The sequence below is a fragment of the Papio anubis genome, chromosome 14, assembly GCF_008728515.1.
Source record: "Papio anubis isolate 15944 chromosome 14, Panubis1.0, whole genome shotgun sequence".
NCBI classification, from domain to species: domain Eukaryota; kingdom Metazoa; phylum Chordata; class Mammalia; order Primates; family Cercopithecidae; genus Papio; species Papio anubis.
In genome coordinates, this window is record NC_044989.1 from 42,567,716 (window position 1) to 42,589,881 (window position 22,166).

At 43.6% G+C, this 22,166-nt stretch overlaps 1 protein-coding gene across 1 annotated transcript; it reads right to left on the reverse strand.

Annotated features, from left to right (window-relative positions):
* Nucleotides 1–8,526: 8,526 nt before the first annotated feature.
* On the reverse strand, nucleotides 8,527–22,075 carry LOC101002878 (cytochrome c oxidase subunit 7A-related protein, mitochondrial). The gene is made up of 3 exons (XM_003908558.3): nucleotides 21,690–22,075; nucleotides 11,264–11,395; nucleotides 8,527–9,394 (listed from the first exon to the last, which is right to left on the reverse strand). The coding sequence occupies exons 1-3, from the start codon at nucleotides 21,759–21,761 to the stop codon at nucleotides 9,254–9,256; spliced, it is 345 nt and encodes a 114-aa protein (XP_003908607.2). The 5' UTR covers nucleotides 21,762–22,075; the 3' UTR covers nucleotides 8,527–9,253.
* Between the last annotated feature and the right edge of the window lie 91 nt (nucleotides 22,076–22,166).

Consider the following 22,166-nt stretch of genomic DNA (forward strand, 5'->3'; position numbering starts at 1 on the left):
CAAATTAATCTGCCGCATAACGTAGAGGCTTTGTGGCCTAAGCAGGGGGCATATGGGAGGGGAAGATGGGCTTAGAGCCTCCCAGGTATGAACTGATTCTGGAGCATCTGACCTTCCCCACCCTCTCTAGTGGTGAGGCACTTCCGGAACTGGTGCCAGGCCTTCCGACCAGAGGCTGAGCTGAGCAACCACGCCGCCTCCATGCTTGAGCTCAGGGCTGCACACTCACAACTGAAGCCTAAGCCTGGTACAGCTGGAATCCTGGACCAGGAGAGCCTGCCTCTTCCACCCTAGCCTAGCTGCCCTTCCCTGCTCTCCCCCTCTCCCTAGGAGAGCTGAGATGAGGGACTTGAGCTCTCTGCCTGGCAAGATGCCCTCAGAAACCACCCCAATTTGTGTACCCACTTACTTCCTTGGCCCTTCAGGCAGGCACCAGGTACAGCCCACACAGCCTCAGCCTCTCCTTCCCTGCCTTGGAAAACCCAGGTCCCTAACTCCGTCTGCTTTACTGTACAGCCCTTCCAAGGCTTCTTCCTAAAACCTTCTCTACCAACTGGGAGGCAACACCACCATTTCTCACAGCCTGGGGCAGCTTGGAATGTGATATTTGGAGTCAGCAAAGATTCCAATCTGGTTAGTACATGTTAGGCATCGTAGAGACCTGTGCTTTGGCCCTGAGGTATAGCCATGTGACCATGACTAATCTATGTCATAAATGAAGTTGGAACAAGAGAAGGCAGGATGTCCCAGGAGGGCTGTGTCAGAACTCAAGGAAAAAAATACGACCTAAAGAATGCTCTTCCTGACCATTCACCAGGCCCCGTTTCGGGTTTTGCAGCAGACTCCCCCGGGAAGTCAGCTCCAGCAGCCTTGGGACCCTGAGCAGGCAGCACCCGGGACCCCACCTGCCCATCCCAACACATCCTGCAGCAGCGCCACACCCGGGCACCGTGGAGCCCCAGAGGTCAGGAGGCCTGATTCCAGCTTATACAAGTGACAGTGGCTGATGGCAGAGGAGACTGCCAGTGATTGTCCCACGCCCCTCCTACCTCTGGAGGTGCTGAGCCACCTTCACTGCTCTTTTTCACGTCATGAGAGCGAGAGTCAGCTGCTGCTGCCCTCCAGGCTACAGGGCCTGACCTGCTACCACCAAGGGATGACATGGGTTCCCAGAACAGCAGCCACAGCCAGGCTTCCCTCCACCACACACACCCGGGCAGCCTCCTCTAAAGCCACCAAACCCCGCCAGTCACACAGAGCTCCCAGATCAGAACCGGTGAAGGATAACTGCAGAATTCCTCAATAACAAGGTCATCTGCTAGCCACGTGGTCTATCAACCCTAAGAAGTGGAGAGACACCCTGAACATGACCCTAAGCATGATTCATCTCTGAGGATCCAGCACCGAATAGTGTGTGCTTCTGCACACTAATTAAATGTCCAGAATAACAGAGAATTAATGCGACTCCTTGAAGACGGTGGGTTAGGGAGTCCTTGAGGAGCCAAAGATACCGGCCAATGAACCCAACAAGAGGAGCGCTAAGGACGGAGCACCGCTTCTCAGCCAACCCGACATAGGCAGTTTGTGGTACTAAATAGTGACCCAACTTAGGAGGTGTGGAGTTAAAATGTCAAATGGATGTATTAAATCACTGGGACCAGCCAGTATCAGAATTTCTCAGCAACCGATTTTTATAGCCCCAGGTATAACCTCTAGCTATTGAAGACGAATGCGACAGAAAGTGAGAAGTTTACAAAGCTTTTGACTATGAGGAAAATCAGAAGGAAGATGTGGGGATGAACAGACCTCAGAGTCAGACAAGCAGGGGAGCCTGCCCAAGGCCACACAAATGAAGGGAAGAAAAAAGCAGATAAATAAACCAAAGCTGGCCAGTGTTATCAAAGCCACAGCAACCTTCACCTCACCCAGCAGCTTCACAGCAAAGTCACCCTGGATGAAGGGGCCGAGGAGGAGAGGGAAAGCTAGTCAGACCCCAAAAGGGAACCTGGCTGACAGAGCAAAGCGAGGGATAAGTAGGCACTGCTTCACAAGGACAAGTGTAAAGTAGCCAGGTTCAACCCTTCTTACCCTTGTGTACCTAAAAAAAATTTACATCGATGCATATCTAAGCTTAATACCTAACATTCTTCATCTTAAATTTAAGAAGTTGCAAAAAGTATGGTTTCTATTGTTAAAAATATTAGCTAAATTATTAAATCACTTCTAAAGGTATCCAATGGGATGTAAATTCCACTCAGTTGGACACCCACCTTCATCTCGTTAAAAATACACATCTATACAACAGTCAGATACCTCTGCTTCTACGCGTATTTCCATTCCACTCCCATACCCACAACGTTACCCCTAAAATGTACCCTCATACAGCTTTAGGAATGAAAGTCTCCTTTTGCTCATGCATAATTCTCTGTAACACTCTAAAATTGAAATTTGTTTAAATTTCCTGTGACCATAAACTCTTAAGTGTTAGAAATATTTTTATTCTAGATTGAATTACAATTACTGTTAGTACATATTTGACCAAAACAAAGTATGAGAAAATGTGTCTTAGAATGCACTGCAGGCCCGGCGCGGTGGCTCACGCCTGTAATCCCAGCACTTTGGGAGGCTGAGGTGGGCGGATCACGAGGTCAGGAGATGGAGACCATCCCGGCTAAGGTGGTGAAACCCTATCTCTACTAAAAATACAAAAACTTAGCCGCGTGGTGGCGGACACCCGTAGTCCCAGCTACTCGGGAGGCTGAGGCAGGAGAATGGCCTGAACCCAGGAGGCGAAGCTTGCAGTGAGCCAAGATTGCGCCACTGCACTCCAGCCTGGGCGACAGAGCAAGGCTCCGTCTCAAAACAAAAAGAATGCGTCACAATTAGAGGGAGCGAGCTGGTTCAGATTTAAATGGATAAATCTTGCTTACTATTAAAATAAGATAATTTCAACAGAAATTCCATTCCCATTTTTATTTTTACAGATATAAGCACTCAAAAACCTTGTTTTCATAAACAGAAGGGAATGAAGTTTCTCCTGAGTTATAACTGAAAGTCATGTGGTGATCTATTATCAAAATTATTTTTAGGTCGGGCATGGTGGCTCACACTTGTAGTCCTAGCAGTTTGGGAGGCTGAGGCAGGCAGATCACCTGAGGTCAGGAGTTCGAGACCAGCCTGACCAACATGGAGAAACCCTGTCTCTACTAAAAATACAAAAATTAAACAGGTATAGTGGCACACACCTGTAATCCCAGCTACTCGGGAGGCTGAAGCAGGAGAATCGCTTGAACCTGGGAGGCGGAGGTTGCAGGGAGGCGGAGGTTGCAGTGAGATGAGAACACACCACTGCACTTCAGCCTGGGTGACAAAAGCGAAGCTCTGTCTCAAAACGAAAACAAAAACAAAAACGAAATTATTTGTAATGATCAAATGACAACTTAGTTGGCTCCTCCTTCAGTTTTGTTAAAAACCTCTAAATTGCGGGAAAAAAAATTGTCAGTCATTAGAGTCACACACTTCCTCAATGTTACCAATATTTGCACTTATTCCCACGTTGCCCCAGGGATGGTTTTCACTCTCCAGGGCAACACCCCTTGGTGGGACAAGAATGGCTGAGGGTCTGCCTTCCTTTCAGAGTGAAAGATCATCATACAGGACCCCCTTAAGCCAGGTGTGCTCTGCAGCAGCTGAATTTTAGGAAGTGTAATAGAGGATGACTTAAAATAATTCCCTTAAACTATCCTTGTGTGGGTACCCCAGGAAGTCTTCATACCCCCAGGGTCATGTGAACCCAGAGCACTGTTGTGAAGAGTAGGACTGCATTTACTCAGCCTCGCGGCCTAACTGCATGGCCTGGAGGAGGTGAGTAGAGGGAAGACCCTGCATTAACAGCATCTCATCTAGACAGCACTGAGAAGAGACGAGCTGGTGAGAGGGAGGAGGCTCTTCCTCTGAGTAAACAAACCAACCTGGCAAGGGTTCAGGGTAATGTGCTTAGAAGGCATAATCCTAACTCTGAGAATACAGCGAAAGGTTCTGCACTGTCAATTAACATCCAAGAATAGGACAGCCCAGACTTCTTGCCTGCATCTGCCCCCACAGCCTGGCACCAAACAGCTGACTGGCCCAGTGGGGGACACCTCACCCAAATGGGACAATAACATTCTCTCTCTCCTGGAATTTAGGGCATGTTGCCAGCAGCTGGACAACCATTTCCTTCCAAATCCAGTGAGAAATAGAGAAAGCTGGTCTGCAGAAACAGAATTAAACAGCTGCATGATCAAGAGAGTGACAGAAAGGACAGCTGCCTTGGACCCAAAGGCAGTCCTTGTGAGGCCCAGCTTCACTCAGGTTCTGAAAAATCTCCCTTTCTGTATCAGCTGGATTTAATGAACTTCTGGAACTTGCAATCAGAAGAGGTTTGGCTCAGACAGGAGTCACTAGAGACTATCCCTGAGGAAGTCAGCCCAATAGACCAATACATTCAGCATTATCAGTAAGTACTCTGGGCCAGGCAAGTGGCTCACATCTGTAATCCCAACACTTTGGGAGGCTAGGGCAGGAGGACTGCTTGAGGCCAGGAGTTCAAGACCAGCCTGGGCAACACAGCAACAAGACCTCGTCTCTACCAAAAGCATGTTGCAGCAGCGCCTACAGACCCACTACGTAGGAGGGTGAGGTGGATCACTTGAGCCCAGGGAGTCAAGACTACAGTGAGCCAATACCGAGCCACTGCACTCCAGTCTGGGCGACAGAGTGAGACCCTGTCTCAAAAAAAGAAAAATGAAATTACCTTTTTATTATAATGAGTGATGCTGAGTATCTTTTTTTAAAAAATGTTTTATTCTTTTTAAAGGTAAGTTGTATTTCCTTTTTTTATGAGCTATCTATTCATGTACTTTGCCCATTTATCTCTAGAATACCTTTTTTTTTTAATTCTTTAGAGACTGGCTCTTGCCCTGTCACCCAGGCTGAAATGCAGGGGCACAATCTCAGCTCACTGCAGCCTTGACCTCCTGGGCTCAGGCGATTCTCCTGCCTCAGCCCTTTTTGTATTTTTGTAGAGACGTTTCATCATGTTGCCCAGGCTGGTCTTGAACTCCTGAGCTGAAGTGGTCTGCCACCTCAGGCTCCCAGCATGCTGGGATTATAGGTGTGAGTCATGGCGCCCGGCCTAGTAAGGCAATTTAAACCACAAAGAAATGTTATCACTTAGAGGATTGGCAAAGATCAAAAAGTTTGGTAATATTTTATGTAGACAAAGGTGAAGAGAAACAGGCACTCTCAACGCTGCTAGATAGGAATGTCAACCAGCACATTTTTTTAGTAATTAGCACTATTGAAATTGGAAAACGCACATCCCCCTCACCCACTAAATCTCACGTCTAAAAATGGTCCTAGAAATATAGCCAACATTGTGTTAAATGACAGCTAAAGATGATGCATTCAAGTCAGATTTATAAAAGCAAAAAATGTGGAACTGAATACCCTTCAAAAAGAGACTAAACTATGGTACATTCATAAAATAAAATCCAATGTAGAAAAATGAAACAGAACAATCTCTAAGCTACAAGTGAGATTTGGAAGGTATACGAACTACCATTTAGGCAAAAATAAAACAGGCGAAGAAAATGCGTCGCCGGGCATGGTAGCTCACACCTGTCATCCCAACACTTCGGGACACCAAGACAGGTGGATCATCTGAGGTCAGGAGTTCAAGACCAGCCTGACCAACCCAGAGAAACCCCGTCTCTACTAAAAATACAAAATTAGCCAGTTGTGGTGGCGCATGCCAGTAATCCCAGCTACTCGGGAGGCTGAGGCAGAAGAATTGCTTGAACCCAGGAAGCAGAGGTTGTGTTGAGCTGAGATGATGCCATTACACTCCAGCCTGGCAACAAGAGCAAAACTCCATCTCAAAAAAAAGAAAGAAAAAGCGTGTATATATATTCATAGAATATACCTGATAATAAACAGAGGAAACTGAGGTAAGGAAAACACAAGGTCAGCATGGAAGCCATCTTGTCTGTCACAAAGTAGGGAGGTGATCAAAGACTAATAGGAGATGCTCACAGAACACAGAAGCCACATTTCAGCATCGAAATGAATAATGGCAGAGATGCTTATTATACATCAAATTAGGAAATTCAGTCAAATTTCTTTAAAGGCTCATCTTCACAGAAGAAATATCAAAAATGTAGAAGGAATGACAACAGAAAAAATCACTTTACAACCACCTTAGTAATAATTCAGTCAAGAATGACCAGTGAACACAGAATGCAAACTGCTGAGGAGACGATATTCCCAGTCTCAAATATCACCCCTCAGGCTACTTATTAATTGCAAAGGGGAAAGGGTATCAGCTTGACAAGGGAGAAATCTGGCAGACACAACTTCAAATCACCAATAATGGGACAAGCTGGTATCAAGTACCACCTGACATAATGAGGACACTGTATCACCTATAAAGAACTCCTGACAAAAATGTTTAACCTGAAACCACAATGAGACAATCCGACAAATCCAAGTTGAGGAATGTCCTACAAAACAACTGACCTGGACTCTTCAAATAGGTCACTATTAGGAAGGGTACTGGGGACTGACTATTCTGGATAAAGAGAGACTGAAGAGTCACAACATGCCAGGCGCGGTGGCCCACGCCTGTAATCCCAGCACTTTGGGAGGCTGAGACGGGAGGATCACAAGGTCAGAAGATCGAGACCATCCTGGCCAACATGGTGAAACCCCATCTCTACTAAAAATACAAACAATCAGCGGGACATGGTGGTGTGCACCTGTAGTCCTAGTTACTTGGGAGGCTGACTCAAGAAAATCGCTTGAACGCGGGAGGCAGAGATTGCAGTGAGCCGAGGTCATGCCACTGCTCTCCAGCCTGGAGACAGAGTGAGACTCCATCTCAAACAAACAAAAAAAGTCACAATAACTAAATGCAATGTATGATCCTTGGCTGGATCCTGGACCCAAAACAAAAACAAAAATGAACTGCATCTGCTGGTGAGAATGTTAAATGGTACAACTGAGTTGGAAACAGTCTGGCAGTTCCTCAAAATGTTAAACAGAGTTATCATATGACGCAGGAATTCCACTCCTAGGTAGATACCCAGGAGAAATGAAAACGTATGTCCATGTAAAAATTTGTTCACTATTGCTCACAGCAGCATTATTCATAACATCCCCAAAGTGGAAAGAACTCAAATGTCCATCCATAGATGGTAGATAAACAAAATGCGGTATATCCATTCAACTGAATACTATTCAGCCATAAAAAAGAATAAAGTATCAACATGGATAAGCCTTAAAAACATGACACTGAGAGAAGCCAGTCACATACATCACACATCATATGATTATATTTATATGAAATGTCCAGGAAAGACAAATCCATAGAGACTGAAAATAGATGAGTGCTTGCTTTGGGCTGGGAGGTGGGAGTTGGGGAGGGAAGGCAAGTGATTGCTAATTGGTACAGGGTTTCTTTTTAGGGTGACAGAAGTGTTCTAAAATTGATTCTCGTGGTGGCTATAAAACTCCAAATACAGTAAAAACCAATGAATTGTATACTTTAGGTGAACTGTACAGTATGTAAATTATATTCCAATAAAGCTGTTATTTTTTTTAAAACACAACTATAAAGAACTCATTATTAGAACAACTGGGGAAGTTTGAAAGTGAACTATGTATTAGATGATAGTATTGTGATAAATGTTAACTTCATTGAGTCTGACAACTGGATTCTGGTTATAAAGGAACACATGTCCTTACTCAGGAGATACTTGCTAAAGTATTTATGGCTGATTTATAATTCCATAACAATCTTAAGTGATTCAACAAAAACCAGATCTGTGTGTGTGTGCACATATGCATTGTGTGTGCCTGTGTGAGAGAACAAGAAAAAGCAAAGGTGCGAATATACTGGTAACTGGTGATCTAAGTGAAGGATATACAGGTATATATTGTACTATGCTTAGTCTTTCTGTAGTCTGAAAATTTTCAAAATAAAAACTTGGGGGAAATACCAGAGAATAAAATTTAGATTTGCAGATAGATATATACACACACACACACACACACACACACATATATATATATCACTGCATAGCTACTACTATTTTCAAATCACCATATTTTATCCTGAGCAAGAGGTCACTGTTCTGTGCTATGGTAAGATACAAACCATTCCTTTATATATAATAAAACTCCACCTTTTTTCAAAATTAATATAGGGTAAGTGAAGTCTACCAATCATGACAGCAAAGGAAATTAGTGTCTAAATGAACTGTGAGTTACAGGCACATTTCACTAAGGGGCAGGCAGGTTTTTATAAAAAACCATACGGTAATCATCAATATGCCATTAAGACTCCTATTATGAGACTTTTAGGAATCATTTTGTAAAGATTATCTGGTGCCTAATTAACAAGAAAGAAATTAGACTCAGGTTTAAGATGCTGCTGGTGTTCTGATATTACTCTGAAAGGTCATTCAAAGAACTTCAAACTTAAAATGTTTCATTCATGTATTTATTCCACAGTCAAAATAAATCATAATTTAAAGCTATAACATTTTTAAAAGATAAAGGAGAATTTGTGGCACAGCTGCATTAACAAAACAGACACTAGTCTAAAGTGCAACACTAAACAGGTGTTCTCTGTTCCCATGGTGGAATAAATACACACAGTTACACATAAGATTTCACTGACAATAGGAGATGAGGCAAATAACCCTTTGAAATTAACTGTCCAACGAATAGAGGCAGGCTACATTAATTTAACATTTTACTGCAAAATGGAAAACATCCCCGAGGCGACTAACTCAAACCCCTCATTTCATGCACATGACCTTGGCTTCCGTGTTCTTTCCACAGCCACATCCAAATCCAGAAAGTCTTCTGCACCCCGTGCTCAAAAATGCCACCTCAAGTCCCTGAGGTCCTCAGCACAGACTGACGTTGACAAGCCTGTGTGCAGCCTTCATCTAGAACCTCCAGGGAAATCAGGAGCACAAACACAGAGCAAAGCACCATTTCTTTAAACAATGGCTTTAACTGTCAAATGAGCTCTGACAAGCCATATGCATTTCATAAACAAACCAAAACATCATCTTCATATCTTCCTATTTTTCTTGCAAAAATATTAAGCCATCCAAGTAAAAAAAAAAAATTTAATTTAACAATGAAAAAGGAAATTCAAAGGGTTTATGCCAAAAAACAAACCAGTCCTCTGCAGCCTAACTCATTTGTTTTTAGGCTGCGAAGCCATGTAGAGGGCAATCAGGCAGTAGATGGTCCCTCCCAGAGTCAGCGCCATGGTGGTCCGGTAAAGCATTTGGTCAGGCAGGCCTCGTTTCAGGTAGATGGGCACACCATCAGCTTTCTTGAAAGCAAGAATTAACAAGGGCATGGTTGAGAAGAAAAATATTTTACAATTTTATTCTTTAAATTAAAAAAAAAAAAAATTTGTCTACTCTGTAAGTAATTCATCAAAACGTGACAGTGGGAAAAGCCCTAATCCATGGAACGCTAGTAGATGTTCCTATAAATGTAGCTAAAGCTTGTAAATCCAAAGTCATTCTCCAAAATGCTGCCTCAGGGAACATGCATGCAAAGGATTCCAAATGTCTAAGACATTTATCATATATTGCTTAACTGGAGCATTGGTGCATTTTTTAAAAGGCAAAGGTAACCAGTAGCTAAAAGAAGTGCAGGCAGGAGAGGCTGGGCGCAGTGGTTCACACCTGTAATCCCAGCACTTTGGGAGGCCGAGGCAGGCAGATGGCTTGAGCCCAGGAGTTCAAGACCAGCCTGGGCAACACGGCAAAACCCTGTCTCTACAGAATAACTAAAATTAGTCAGGTGTGGTGGTGTGTGCCTGTAGTCTCAGCTATTAGGAAGCTGAGGTGGGAGGATCACTTGAGCCCAAGAGGTCAAGGATGCAGTGGGCCGTGAGTGGGCCGTGAGTGTGCCACTACACTCCAGCCTGGGTGACAGAGTAAGGCTCTGTGTTAAAACAGATAAAAAGAGGTGCTGGCACGAGAAACGTTCTCCATTTAGTTTGGCTTCTGATTATAAGTGGATGGGATTGGAGTACTTCATGTCAATAAAAAGGTTCAAGTCCATTTGGGATTCAACTGCCCTCTTTCCGTCACACTGTTAAACCCATTTAATAATCAAATTCCATGAGATATTTAAATCATAATCATCATCACCATCATCATCATCATCTTAGAGACTGGGTCTCACTCTGTTACCCGGGCTGGAATGCAGTGGCTCAATCATAGCTCACTGCAGCCTCAAAATCCTGGGCTAAAGTGATCCTCCCGCCTCGGCCTCTGGAGTAGCTGGGGTTACAGATGCGTGCCAACACACTCAGCTAATTTTTTTTGTAGAGGCAGGGTCTCGTTATGCTGCCCAGGCTGATCAAGCAATCCTCCTACCCTGGCCTCCCAAAGTGTTGGGGCTGCAGAAGTGAGCCACCGCACCTGGCCTGTTTAACTCATATTTTGCAGTGTCCAAAATCCCTCCCCACTGCACCCTGAGATTCTAAATGCTCTCTCAAACCTTACTTATCAGATAAAAAGAGATTAAACTAATCAAAACAGAAGTGCTCTATCCTCAAGATGGGTCTAGACCTGGACTACTTCTGAGGAGGAGAAGCTACCTTACAGCAACAGCAGTAGCAAGCACTGCCATGGCACCGAAGATCTGGTCAGGTCACTAACTTCTCAATCATTTGCAGGTAGTTTCACTCTAATAATATTTTCAATTCCAATGCTGGCTTCTCTGTTGATACGCAAACCCATAAGCACCTCCTCTACTTTCAGCAATAGCTCAGTGAATTTTAATATCAAGCAAGCAAAGAACAATTAGAAAAAAACTCACTGCCAAGTCACTACATGTGTCACAAAGTCAAATATATATATTGGGTTATTCAGTTATACAGGCTATTCAGTTATAGAGGCTATTCCTTCTTCCATGCAATAAATGATCAAGAGCTATTCATGCCATTTCAAAACCCTCATACCCTTAAATACTAATGAGGAAATTAACCACCCTCCCCTCTTTTATCAGTATCTACCTATATAAAGTTCTATTCGTTTATGGCTCAAACTAAAATCAAGAGAATACTACTTAAAGAAAAAAGAAGGAGGTTGGATAGTACACTGGATTAAGATTTAGTTTCATAAGGGATTTTTTAAGCCTATGTATTTCACAGGCTCCTCTGCTGTAGAGTATCTTCCCTCACCTGGAAAAACTTCTGTAGCTCTGGAACTCTGTTTTTCCCAGCATAGTCATACACTGTGGAATCGGAGGTCAGTTTAGTTGGTGTGGCAAATATGATAGGTGGTGCTTCTGTGGAAACCACAGGCTTTAATCCCTGTAGAGAAAAAAAGGAAAATGGCAAGTTGAAAGTATGTCTGAGGAGACTGTCTGGAATAGTGGAGGCAGCCATTCAACCATGAGACAGAAAGAAAATCTCTCCAGCTTTCCCAGAGCAAACCCTGTCAAGAACCCCTTGCCATTATGATTGCAGGGAGAGGGTGAGGGTCAGGGGGACGACAACGAAGGCCCAGTCTGAGCTTCCAGAAATACCTGGTGTGTCTTATCTTCTTAGCAAACCAGTAAAACATCTATAATCTGTTATGAACTTGTCATTAGCTTTTATGAGGAATCTGTCTGCCCCTTTTTTCTTCCAAATGAGCTAATCTAGTAACATGGAATGTCTAACCCCAGAGCGAACTTCAGAAACTTTTCCCAACACAATAAAGAAATATTCAACGTGGAACAGCCTTACTGGTTTAAAACAAAACTAAACAAACAAACAATACTTGCCTTCAAGGACCAGAACACAAAATCAAAACAAAAAATTTTTTGAAATGAACTTTTCAGCATAAATAAACCTATAACTGAAAACACATATAGTAAAAATTTAAACAAGGTGAAGGGGGAGGAAGTACTGATACATGCTACAACATGGATAAGCCTCTAAAACATTATGCTGGGTCAAAGAAACCAGTCCCAAAGACCACATACTGTATGATGCCATTCATAGGAAAGTCTAGAAGAGGGAACCGTAGAGACAGAAGGTAGGTTAATGGTTGCTTCAGGTGGGGGCTTGGGAGCTAGGGAGGTAACAGTTAAAAGGTATATTGGTATCCTTTTGAGGTGATAAAAAACGCTCTAAAATTAACTGTGGTGGTAGTTGCATATATCTGTGAATACACTAAAAACCCCTAAATTGTACCCTTTAAATGGGCATATTGTATGCTATGCAAATTGTATCTCAATAAAGCTGCTTTAAAAAAAAGGGAGGGAGCTCTGGTTTTTTTAACCTTAAAGGAGTAAACCTACAGTGACAAATACATACAGTAATCCAAAATAACCTGTAAATTAAAATAAGGAGCTAAGAGTTATAAGCCAATAAAAATCATCCTTTTATTTAAATTCTAACTAAGAAAAATAAAAATTTAAAGTCAGAAAGCAGAATTCAAACCCAGCCTTTTCCTTTCACAAAGAAGGAAACCTCTTGCCCAAATACAGTCATCAGTCCACTGATTCTTGTCTCAAAGAAATCTAAATTTACTTATAATTGACAGGGCCTATTATAAAGATTAGATATTGAAAACCTCAATGCTACTCCCACCAGGCAAGCATTAGATGAACAGGTCAATAAAAAAAGCATTAAAGTAAACTTGGCTTCTATTTCTTCTGACACAGTACAATAAATGGGAATGAACCATGGCCTGTTTTCTGTAATGTATTCATTCATTCAACATTTATTACTGATCACTAACTCTGCACTAGAATAATGTATTCATTCATTCAACATTTATTACTGATCACTAACTCTACACTACAATAAATAGGATCGCCACAATCTCAGCCACCATGGATATTAACGTTATAAACCAACAGCAGCTAATATCTATTTAACCCTTGTGAAGTGTCACTATTATGTTAAACATTTCATATGCATTATCTCACTTAATTCTGACAGCAACCCTATGAAGATATTACTATTCCCATTTTTCAGAGGAAAACAGTGGAGAGAGAATAACTTGCCTTAGATCAAATAGTGAAAAGCGAGTCAAGTTTTCAAACTCACGCCTTTTTCAAGTCCAGAGCCCTGGCTTTTAAGTATTCCACAACTCACACCCCACCCTCCCCCATCAACTATTCTTAAAAACAACAGCCCATTTAAAGAGAAAGTTTGGTCAGTAAGATGTCGGCCTACATTCAGAAATATAACACACTCCAAAGAGAGCGTCAGAGGAGTCAGAGAGGCAAACAGAGGCTCTGCGATCAAGATCAAAAGGCTAACAAGGATCGTGGTTTGAACTGGATACAGAATGTCAGATACTCCTTTATATCATTCTGGGAGCTCATCATATTTTCTCCTTGAAATAACCATTTCTTCTTGAACGCAAAAATGTAAAAACCCTTTCTACCAAGGATCTACAAAAATGGTTTGAAAGTAAATTCATGTTTCAACAGGACTAATGTGAGAGTATTTTTGAAGGGATTATATTTGTTTGTCCAACCATGCAGTGATTCAAAACTACAGCAAGGTTTCTGAACAGTATCATCTGAAAACAGGAATATCAACCATCGTAATTTTTAAATTAATTCCGTATTTCCCTTTATAATATTGTAAAAATTTGTAGAATTGAAGTTACCTATAATCTCATTATCTTATCCCATTAATTGTTATAAATTGTAAATTTGCCTCCAGTGTTTATTCAGGTTTAATAACTTAATAGTCAGTGTAAAGTCCTACATTCTGCTTTTTTTTTTTTTTTGAGACGGAGTCTCGCTCTGTTGCCCTGGCTGGAGTGCAGTGGTGCAATCTCGGCTCACAACAACCTCCACCTCTCACGTTCAAGCCATTCTCCTGTCTCAGCCTCCTGAGTAGCTGGGACTACAGGTATGTGCCACCACGCCCAGCTAATTTTTGTATTTTTCATAGAGATGGGGTTTTGCCATGTTGGCCAGGCTGGTCTCGAACTCCTGACCTCAGGTGATCCACCAACCTTGGCCTCCCAAAGTGCTGGGATTACAGGCGTGAGCCACCACACCCGGCCCATTCTGCCTTTCTTCCTTTTTGAGCCAGGCTCTTGCTTTGTCACTCAGGCTAGAGTGCGGTGGCATGATCCTGACTCACTGCAGCCTCCAATTCCCAGGCTCAAGTGATCTTCCTGCCTCAGCCCCCTGAGTATCTGGGAGTACAGGAAAACGTCACCACACTTGGCTAAATTTTTAGTTTTTTGTAGACAGGGTCTGGCTATGTTGCCCAGGCCGGTCTTGAACTCCTGAGCTCCAGCGATCCTCCCACCTGAGCCTTCAAAGTGCTGGGATTACAGGTGTGAGCCATCAAGCCCAGCCTCATTCTGTTTTTGTTTATAATAATAAGTTTTTCAACTTTCCACAGTCTTTGTAACTATCAAATTCATTTTATTTATTTATTTACTTATTTATTTATTTATTTATTTATTTATTTATTTATTTTTGAGTCAGGGTCTCACTCTGTTGAATTTAATCTTCAGAACAACCCTATAAATAAGTTATGATTAGCCCATGTTACAGCTGATTAAAACAATTTATTTATTTATTTATTTTTGAGTCAGGGTCTCACTCTGTTGAATTTAACCTTCAGAACAACCCTATAAATAAGTTATGATTAGCCCATGTTACAGCTGATTAAAACAATGCTCAGAGATCCCATAAGGAAGATGGGATTCAAACTCACGTTTTTATTACACCGTACTATCGGTAACTTAGCTGTTCTGGTACCACAGGAAAAGGTAGTGAACATTCCTAATGTTTCAAGGCAGCTGGATCACTAGCACTAGGCTTCTCAAGATTGGAAATGACCAGGAAGCTTTATCTACAGGAGAGGATTCGGCGTAAATCTCTTCACCTCTGCCTACTCCAAGACTGCAAGAACTGTCAGTCTCAAACATGTCCCTCCTCATCACAACGACGACAGTGCCAAACTTCCAGGCACTCAGGCGAAAACCTTGGACATATTCTTTTTATTTTTTTGAGACAAAGTCTCACTCTATCATCCAAGCTAGAGTGCAGTAGCGCATCTTGGCTCAGTGCAACCTCCACCTCCCGGGTTCAAGCGATTCTCCTGCCTCAGCCTCCCATGTAGCTGGGACTACAGGTGTGTACCACCACGCCCGGCTAATTTTTATATTTTTAGTAGAGACAGGGTTTCACCATACTGGGCAGGCTGGTCTTGAACTCCTCACCTCAGGTGATCTGCCCACCTTGGCCTCGCAAAGTGCTGGGATTACAGGCGTGAGCCTCCGCGCCTGGCCAAAACCTTGGAAATATTATTGACACCTCTCCCTCATACACTGTAAATGTATGAGGCTCTACCTTCAAAATATATTCAGAATCTGACCACTTCTCACCTACCTCCACCAATTCACACTCAAGTCTAAGCCCCTGGATTTCCACAACAGCCTCCCAATTGGTCTCTCGGCTTCCACTCGTTTGCTGCCATGAAGTCTACTCTTATTACAGCAACCAATGATTTCATTAAAACACAGGATGTCACTAGTCAGCTCAAACCCTCCAAAAGGCCTCCTATCTCACTGAGTGACCCCTAAAGTTCTCACAATGACTTTCTGAGCTCTACAAAGTGCATCCCTTTCTTAGCCCCTCTTATTTTTTATTTTTTGAGACAGGGTCTTGCTCTGTCATTCAGGCTGGAGTGTAGTGGTACAATCACAGCTTACTGTAGCCTCAGCCTCCCGGGCTTAAGGAACCCACCCACTTCAACCTCCTGAGCAGCTGAGATGTCAGGCGTGCACCACCACATCCAGCTAATTTTTTTAAAAATTGTAGGCCGGGCGCGGTGGCTCATACCTATAATCCCAGCACTTTGGGAAGCCAAGGCAGGGGGATCACCTGAGGTTGCGAGTTCAAGACCAGCCTGACCAACATGAAGAAACACTATCTCTACTAAAATTACTAAATTAGCTGGGCTTGGTGGCACATGCCTGTCATCCCAGCTACTCAGGAGGCTGAGCCAGGAGAATTGCTTGAATCCAGGGGGCAGAGGTTGCAGTGAGCCGAGATTGCACCACTGCATTCCAGCCTGGGCAACAAAAGCAAAACTGTATTAAAAAAAAAAAAATTTTTTTTGTAGACACAGAGTTCCTCTATGTTGGCTAGTCTCAAACTCCTTAGCTCAAGCAGATCCTCCAGCCTCAGCCACCCGAAGAGCTGGGATTACAGGCACGAGCCACTGCGCCCCAGCCTAGCCCCACTTTTATCATTCCCCTCCTCCTCCCTAGCCCACTGATCTAGCTCCTGAAACCTCCCAAGCACAGCCATGTTCTCTCTGCCTAGAATGCTCTTCCCCAGGCATCCATGTGGCTTATACCCTCACGTTCTTCAGGTCTTTACCCATCCCCATAAGCCATCTTCTCAGTGAGATCTTTCTGACCAGCCTTTCAAAAACCGCATGTCCTCCCCCTTGCCCTACTAACAACTTACCCTCTTTATTTTTCTCCACAGCACTTATCACCACCTAACATACTACATTTTACTTTGCTTACTGTGTCTCCCCCACTACAACGGAAGCTCCATGAGCACAGGATTTAGGCACATCTTGCTCACTGCTCCTATATTCCAAGACTTAGAAAAGCAACTGGCAGAGAAAGCGCATTCACTAAATACATGCAGAATGTTTAAATAAACTAAAGAAGGCTATAGCTTCACCACAATGTAGGTTTCAGTATCTCAAAAACAAAGTCTGATAAATTGGTATTTGATGGCAGGGCATCCACAATTCCCACAGCAATAAGAAAATAACTGAAAGCTATTCTTACAATAAGTGGACAGGCCGGGTGTGATGGCTCATGCCTGTGGTCCCACCGCTTTGAGAGGCTGAGGTGGGAGAATCACTTCACTCAGGAGTTTGAGATCAGCCTGGGCAACATATTGAGACTTTGTTTCTACAAAATATCAAAAAATTAGCCAGGTACAGTGGTGCACACCTGTGGTCCCAGCTACTTAGGAAGCTGAGGTGGGAAGATGACTTGAGACCAGGTGGTCGAGGCTGTAGTGAGCCATGATCATGCCACTATACTCCAGCCTGGGCGACAGAGACCCTGTATCAAAATAAAATTAAAAATAAGTGGACCATAGATCAAAAAAAATCACATACTTTACTTTTTAATACTGAATCTCTTAGCTGCTTAAATAAGCCCACCTCCAAAATTAAGAACCATTCAACCTTAACCACGTTTAGTAATTGAGTTTTTTCTGGTTTATTTCAATTGCTCCAAATTTTTAAAGAGAAAAGTAAACATGCCGGGCCCAGTGGCTCACGCCTGTAATCCCAGCACTTTGGGAGGCCGAGGCAGGCAGATCACAAGGTCAGGAGATCAAGACCATCCTGGCTAACACGGTGAAACCTCGTCTCTAATAAAAATACAAAAAATTAGCCAGGTGTGGTGGCGAGCACCTGTAGTCCCAGCTACTGAGGAGGTTGAGGCAGGAGAATGGTGTGAACCCAGGGGGCAGAGCTTGCAGTGAGCTGAGATTGCACCACTGCACTCCAGCCTGGACCACAAAGCCAGAGTCCGTCTCAAAAAAAAAAAAAAAAGAAAAGTAAAAATGATTTTCCCTCTAAAAGTTGGTTGTAACATTTTCCTTTTCTTCTACCTCTTAGGTTTGGGGACGAGGGTGGAGAGAAAAGAGGATTACTCCTCATAATTTTAATTTTGAAATGATAGAAATGTACGAACCTTTTCACTGTAATTTAGGACTGGAAACCAGTTTCAATCTGCAATGACTCAATTCATTTGGCTTTTTGTTTTGTTTTGTTTATAGACAGGATCTCACACTGTCACCCAGGTTGGAGTGCAATGCACTGATCACAGCTCACTGCAGCCTCAAACTCCTGGGCTCAAGTGATCCTCCCACCTCAGCCTCCTGAGTAGCTAGGACTACAAGTATGTGTCACCATGCCCAGCTAATTTTTCTTATTTTTTTTGTAGAGATGGGGTCTCGCTGTGTTGCCGAGGCTGGTCTCAAACTCCTGGCCTCAAGCTATTCTCCTGCCCTCACCTCCCAAAACACTGGGATTACCAGGGTGAGCCACCACACCTGACCTCTATTTATTTCTAATTGTAAGCTAGACATCACCACCTACCTCCGTGTCCTTCTGACACCGCACACTCATCATGTCCAAAATTCACTCATAAGCCCATTCAGGAACTCCCTGTCACTGTGAAAAGCACCAATTCACCAATCATCCTGAAGCCCTCCCTCCTCATCCCCAACATCTGTCTCATCTGAAAGGACAAACTCTACCACAACTCTGCATCAAGTTGCTCTGTAACTTCCTACTCGTGCCTCACAAAATTAAGTCCTACCATCCTAGGCCCTTCATGATTTACCTCCATCCTCCACAGTCAAACTTACCTACTCAACACTTCTCCTCCAGACCCCCTCCCTTCCGTTACTCTCACAGTTCCCTTTATCTAGAATACCATTCTGCCATCTTAACTGGGAGAGGAATTCCTAGATCACATAGTAAAATTATATTTCCTTTTTAACAAACTGCCAAACTGTTTTCCAAAGTGGCTGCGTCATTTTACCATTCCCACCATCCCACCACAAATGTAATAGGTTTCGTTTCTCTACATCCTCACCAATAGTTGTTATCGTCTGTCTTTTTGATTCTAGGCATTCTGGTGGATATTAAATGGTATCTCACTGTGGTTGTGATTTGCTCTTCTCTAATAACTAAAGATGTTAAACATGTTCATGTGCTTATTGGTCTCAATTTATTGTTGACGCAGTTCAGAGAAAGATAAGAAAGACGCTTTTCAACCAACGGAAAACGCTATCCCACCAACCACTCGCTGTCAAGCTGACTTACAAATCTCTATCTGTGCAATTGTTACTGAACCACCTTTTCCATGTTATGTTATTTAATGCATGGTAAATTATTCACTTTACTTACTACTAAAAGTTACAAACATCTTCATTATATATTTCCAGGAAAGGAAAAAGCTGAAATACTCCTAATTACCAAACTCAGAGCACCTAGTTGGGAGGGCACCTGTCACAATCACTCAGAAATTTACAATTCATATAAAGCCTACACAATATCACTTCTTTTCAACATAGTTTGAGGCATCTTTAAGTAATTAAAGAAGTTCAAATTCTCAAGAGAAACACGATTCATGAGGAGAGGTACTAGAAATCTGAAAGCCCTATCTATATCAAACTCATCTCAAGGTCATCTCTGCTGAGTGCCCATTTTATTACAATACGCCAGTTTTTAGTCGAAAAATTTACTTTTTTCTTACTAAGCAACAAAACCTAGATTAGGCTAAAGATATATTAAAAGAACATAAACCAGGTGTGGTGGTACACATCTGTAACCCCAGTCACTCAGGGGGCTGAGGTGAGAGGACTGCCTGAGCCCAAAAGTTCAAGATCAGACTGTGCAACACAGCAAGAGCCTGCCTCAAAAAATATTTTTAAAAAATAAAAGAACATCTACTACCACTAACAGAATAAACTGTGATATATTTATAAAATGAAACCCTACAGAAGAATAAGAGGATAAAAGGATTAACTACTGATACGTACAACACGGACTAACCTCAAAAATATTTAAATAGGCTAGCAGCCAGACATGGTGGCTCACATCTGTAATCCCAGCATTTTCAGAGGCGAAAGGAGGACTATTACTTGAGCCCAGGAATGAAAGTCTACAGTGAACTATGACTGTGCCATTACACTCCAGCCTGGGTGAGAGCTGCTTCCATTTACATGAAGTCCAAAAAAAGGGAAAACTATCTATTTATGATGATAAAAGTCAGAATAGGAAGGTGGCAGGGATTGACAGAGGGTACAAGGGAACTTCCTGGGATGATGTAACATTCTGTATATTGAGGGAGGTGTGGTTATACAGCGCGTGGGTTTGTCCAAACTCATCCAACTGTAACATTTAAGATCCATACACTGAAGAATACGCTTTATAGGAGCAGATGATAGAAATGGTCATTTCCCCACATAATCTGTAAAAGAAGTGTAACACTGCTGACTGTTCCTTCCTTACAAGTCATTACCAATTTGATTTCGGTGACACCACACTGGTTTCCCTTCTCACCCGGTCTATTCTTTAAACACATTTTCCTTCTCCACCCTCCCTTCATGCTTCTGTACTCTTAACTATGATCCAACCTTTCTTCCCTACAAACTTCCTGGGTAATTTACCCACCAGATTCTACCACCTATGGGCTGAAGACATCTAACTTTATTAAACTCCGTATTCAAAAATCTAGCTGCTACCAAGCATGACATATCACAAGCTCAACATTTATAAACCCTAAACTCTTCCTTTCCGTTCCCACCGCAACTCCCCCATTAACTCCCGCAAAACAACAACAACAACAAAAACTTGCCCTTCCTATCCTAGATTAGAATCATTCTGCTTTTTAGTTTTTGTTTTTAAAGACAGGGTCTCACTATGTTGCCCCAGGTGATCTCAAACTCCTGGGCTCAAGCGACCCTGCCGTCTCAGCCTCCCAAACTGCTGTGATTTACAGGCGTGAGCTATAGTACCAGGTCTGACATCTTTCTTAAACATCTGCCTCTTGGGGCAAGTTGCAGTGTCCCACAGAAAAAGGAGAATGAAGCAACAGTAAAGGAGTATCCTTTACACCCCACCTGGGTCCCTTACTACTGCAATCTAACTGCGTATCTCACCGACCCTTCCCACACTTCTCTAGGAGGATGAGGAGGGAATATACTGTCTCAGACAGCTTCTGATGAACGGTTCACACTTATTCAGAACCAACCACCTGCCCAAACTGTTGGTCACTTGACACACCTCATTTAAAGTGTACTAACGCCGCCCTGGATGAAGCTGAGTTCACAATAAATTAAGTAACTTGGCCAAGGTCACACAATTAAAGCGGAAAACGCCATGATTTGAAAAGGCACGTCTGGGGCTCTAAAATCCCTCGTTTACCCACAACACATGGAGACTCAAACTCCAATTGGCAGAACCTGCGTGAAATGGAATACTTTTCAGACTACCCAAACAATGAGCATCTGTCAAACATTTTACAACCGGGAAAGTGCAACCTCGCTGCATGCAACTTCCCTCCCTGAACGTGTTAAGTAACCTGTTAAATCTCCTAACCCAGATCACAGCCCCCCAACCCCCTGCCCCACGGTTTCCCTAAAAGCCTTTATCCCCGCTCTCTAATCTCGTGCTCAAGTTAGGCTGCCTATGGGGCTGTGGCAGGAGGTGACAAAGAAACGACAGGGAGGCCGAAAGCCAGATGTCTTCAAAGAGAGGGAGAAGGCCGAACCTCTGACTCGGGTCACACTGGGGACTCCCCCAAACCATCCCTTTTAGACAAGTGACCCCAGGGGTCACCTTGACCCCTGCAGTGTGCCAGACCAAACTTCCACGCCAGGCCAGCCCCACCAGGTGAGCAGGTACACAAAGAGAAGCCTCAGTGACCACCGTACGCTGGTGTGGAGAGGCCCCGGAAGGTGCAAGGAGAACAGAAACGAACTCGACAGCGGGCAGAAGCCTCTCCTGGCTCCGACGCCGCGAGAGCTTGTCGCCGAGGCTCGCGCTGCCACTTCTCATGTCCGAGCTGGCTAGGCGCCACTCGTACCTGCGGGCTATAGGCCTCCGAAGCCCACGCTCCCGCCAACTTCTGCGTGAAGCCACTAAATTTGTAGTACATGACGCCCAGAGTCCGGCTTCCTGCATGCGCTGCCAACGCGACCGCCCCAGAGAAGGACCCCGCCTCCCAGGCTGTGGTCCCAAGAGTCAGCGCAAGGACCCGGTGCCGGGACTAGGGCTGCCCGAAGATCGCCTAACTTAAAACCTGCTCTCTTAAGCCGCATTGGGGAACCAAAAGCCAGGGTTCTCAGGATCACGAAAGGCAAAACTAGCTCTAAGAGAGCACGAAAAGCCGCTGTGGCGGAGTCTGTAGGAAATATGAAGTTCCCTCTTTACCCCATTTAGATTTGGGCAGTGCCACGACAACTCAAGAAATGCGCAAGCGCCTCACGCACTAAGCCCGGCGGACTAAGCCCGGCAGTGTCGGAGTCAGGTGGGGGGCAGGCTCTAAGAGGGGCCGGCTCTA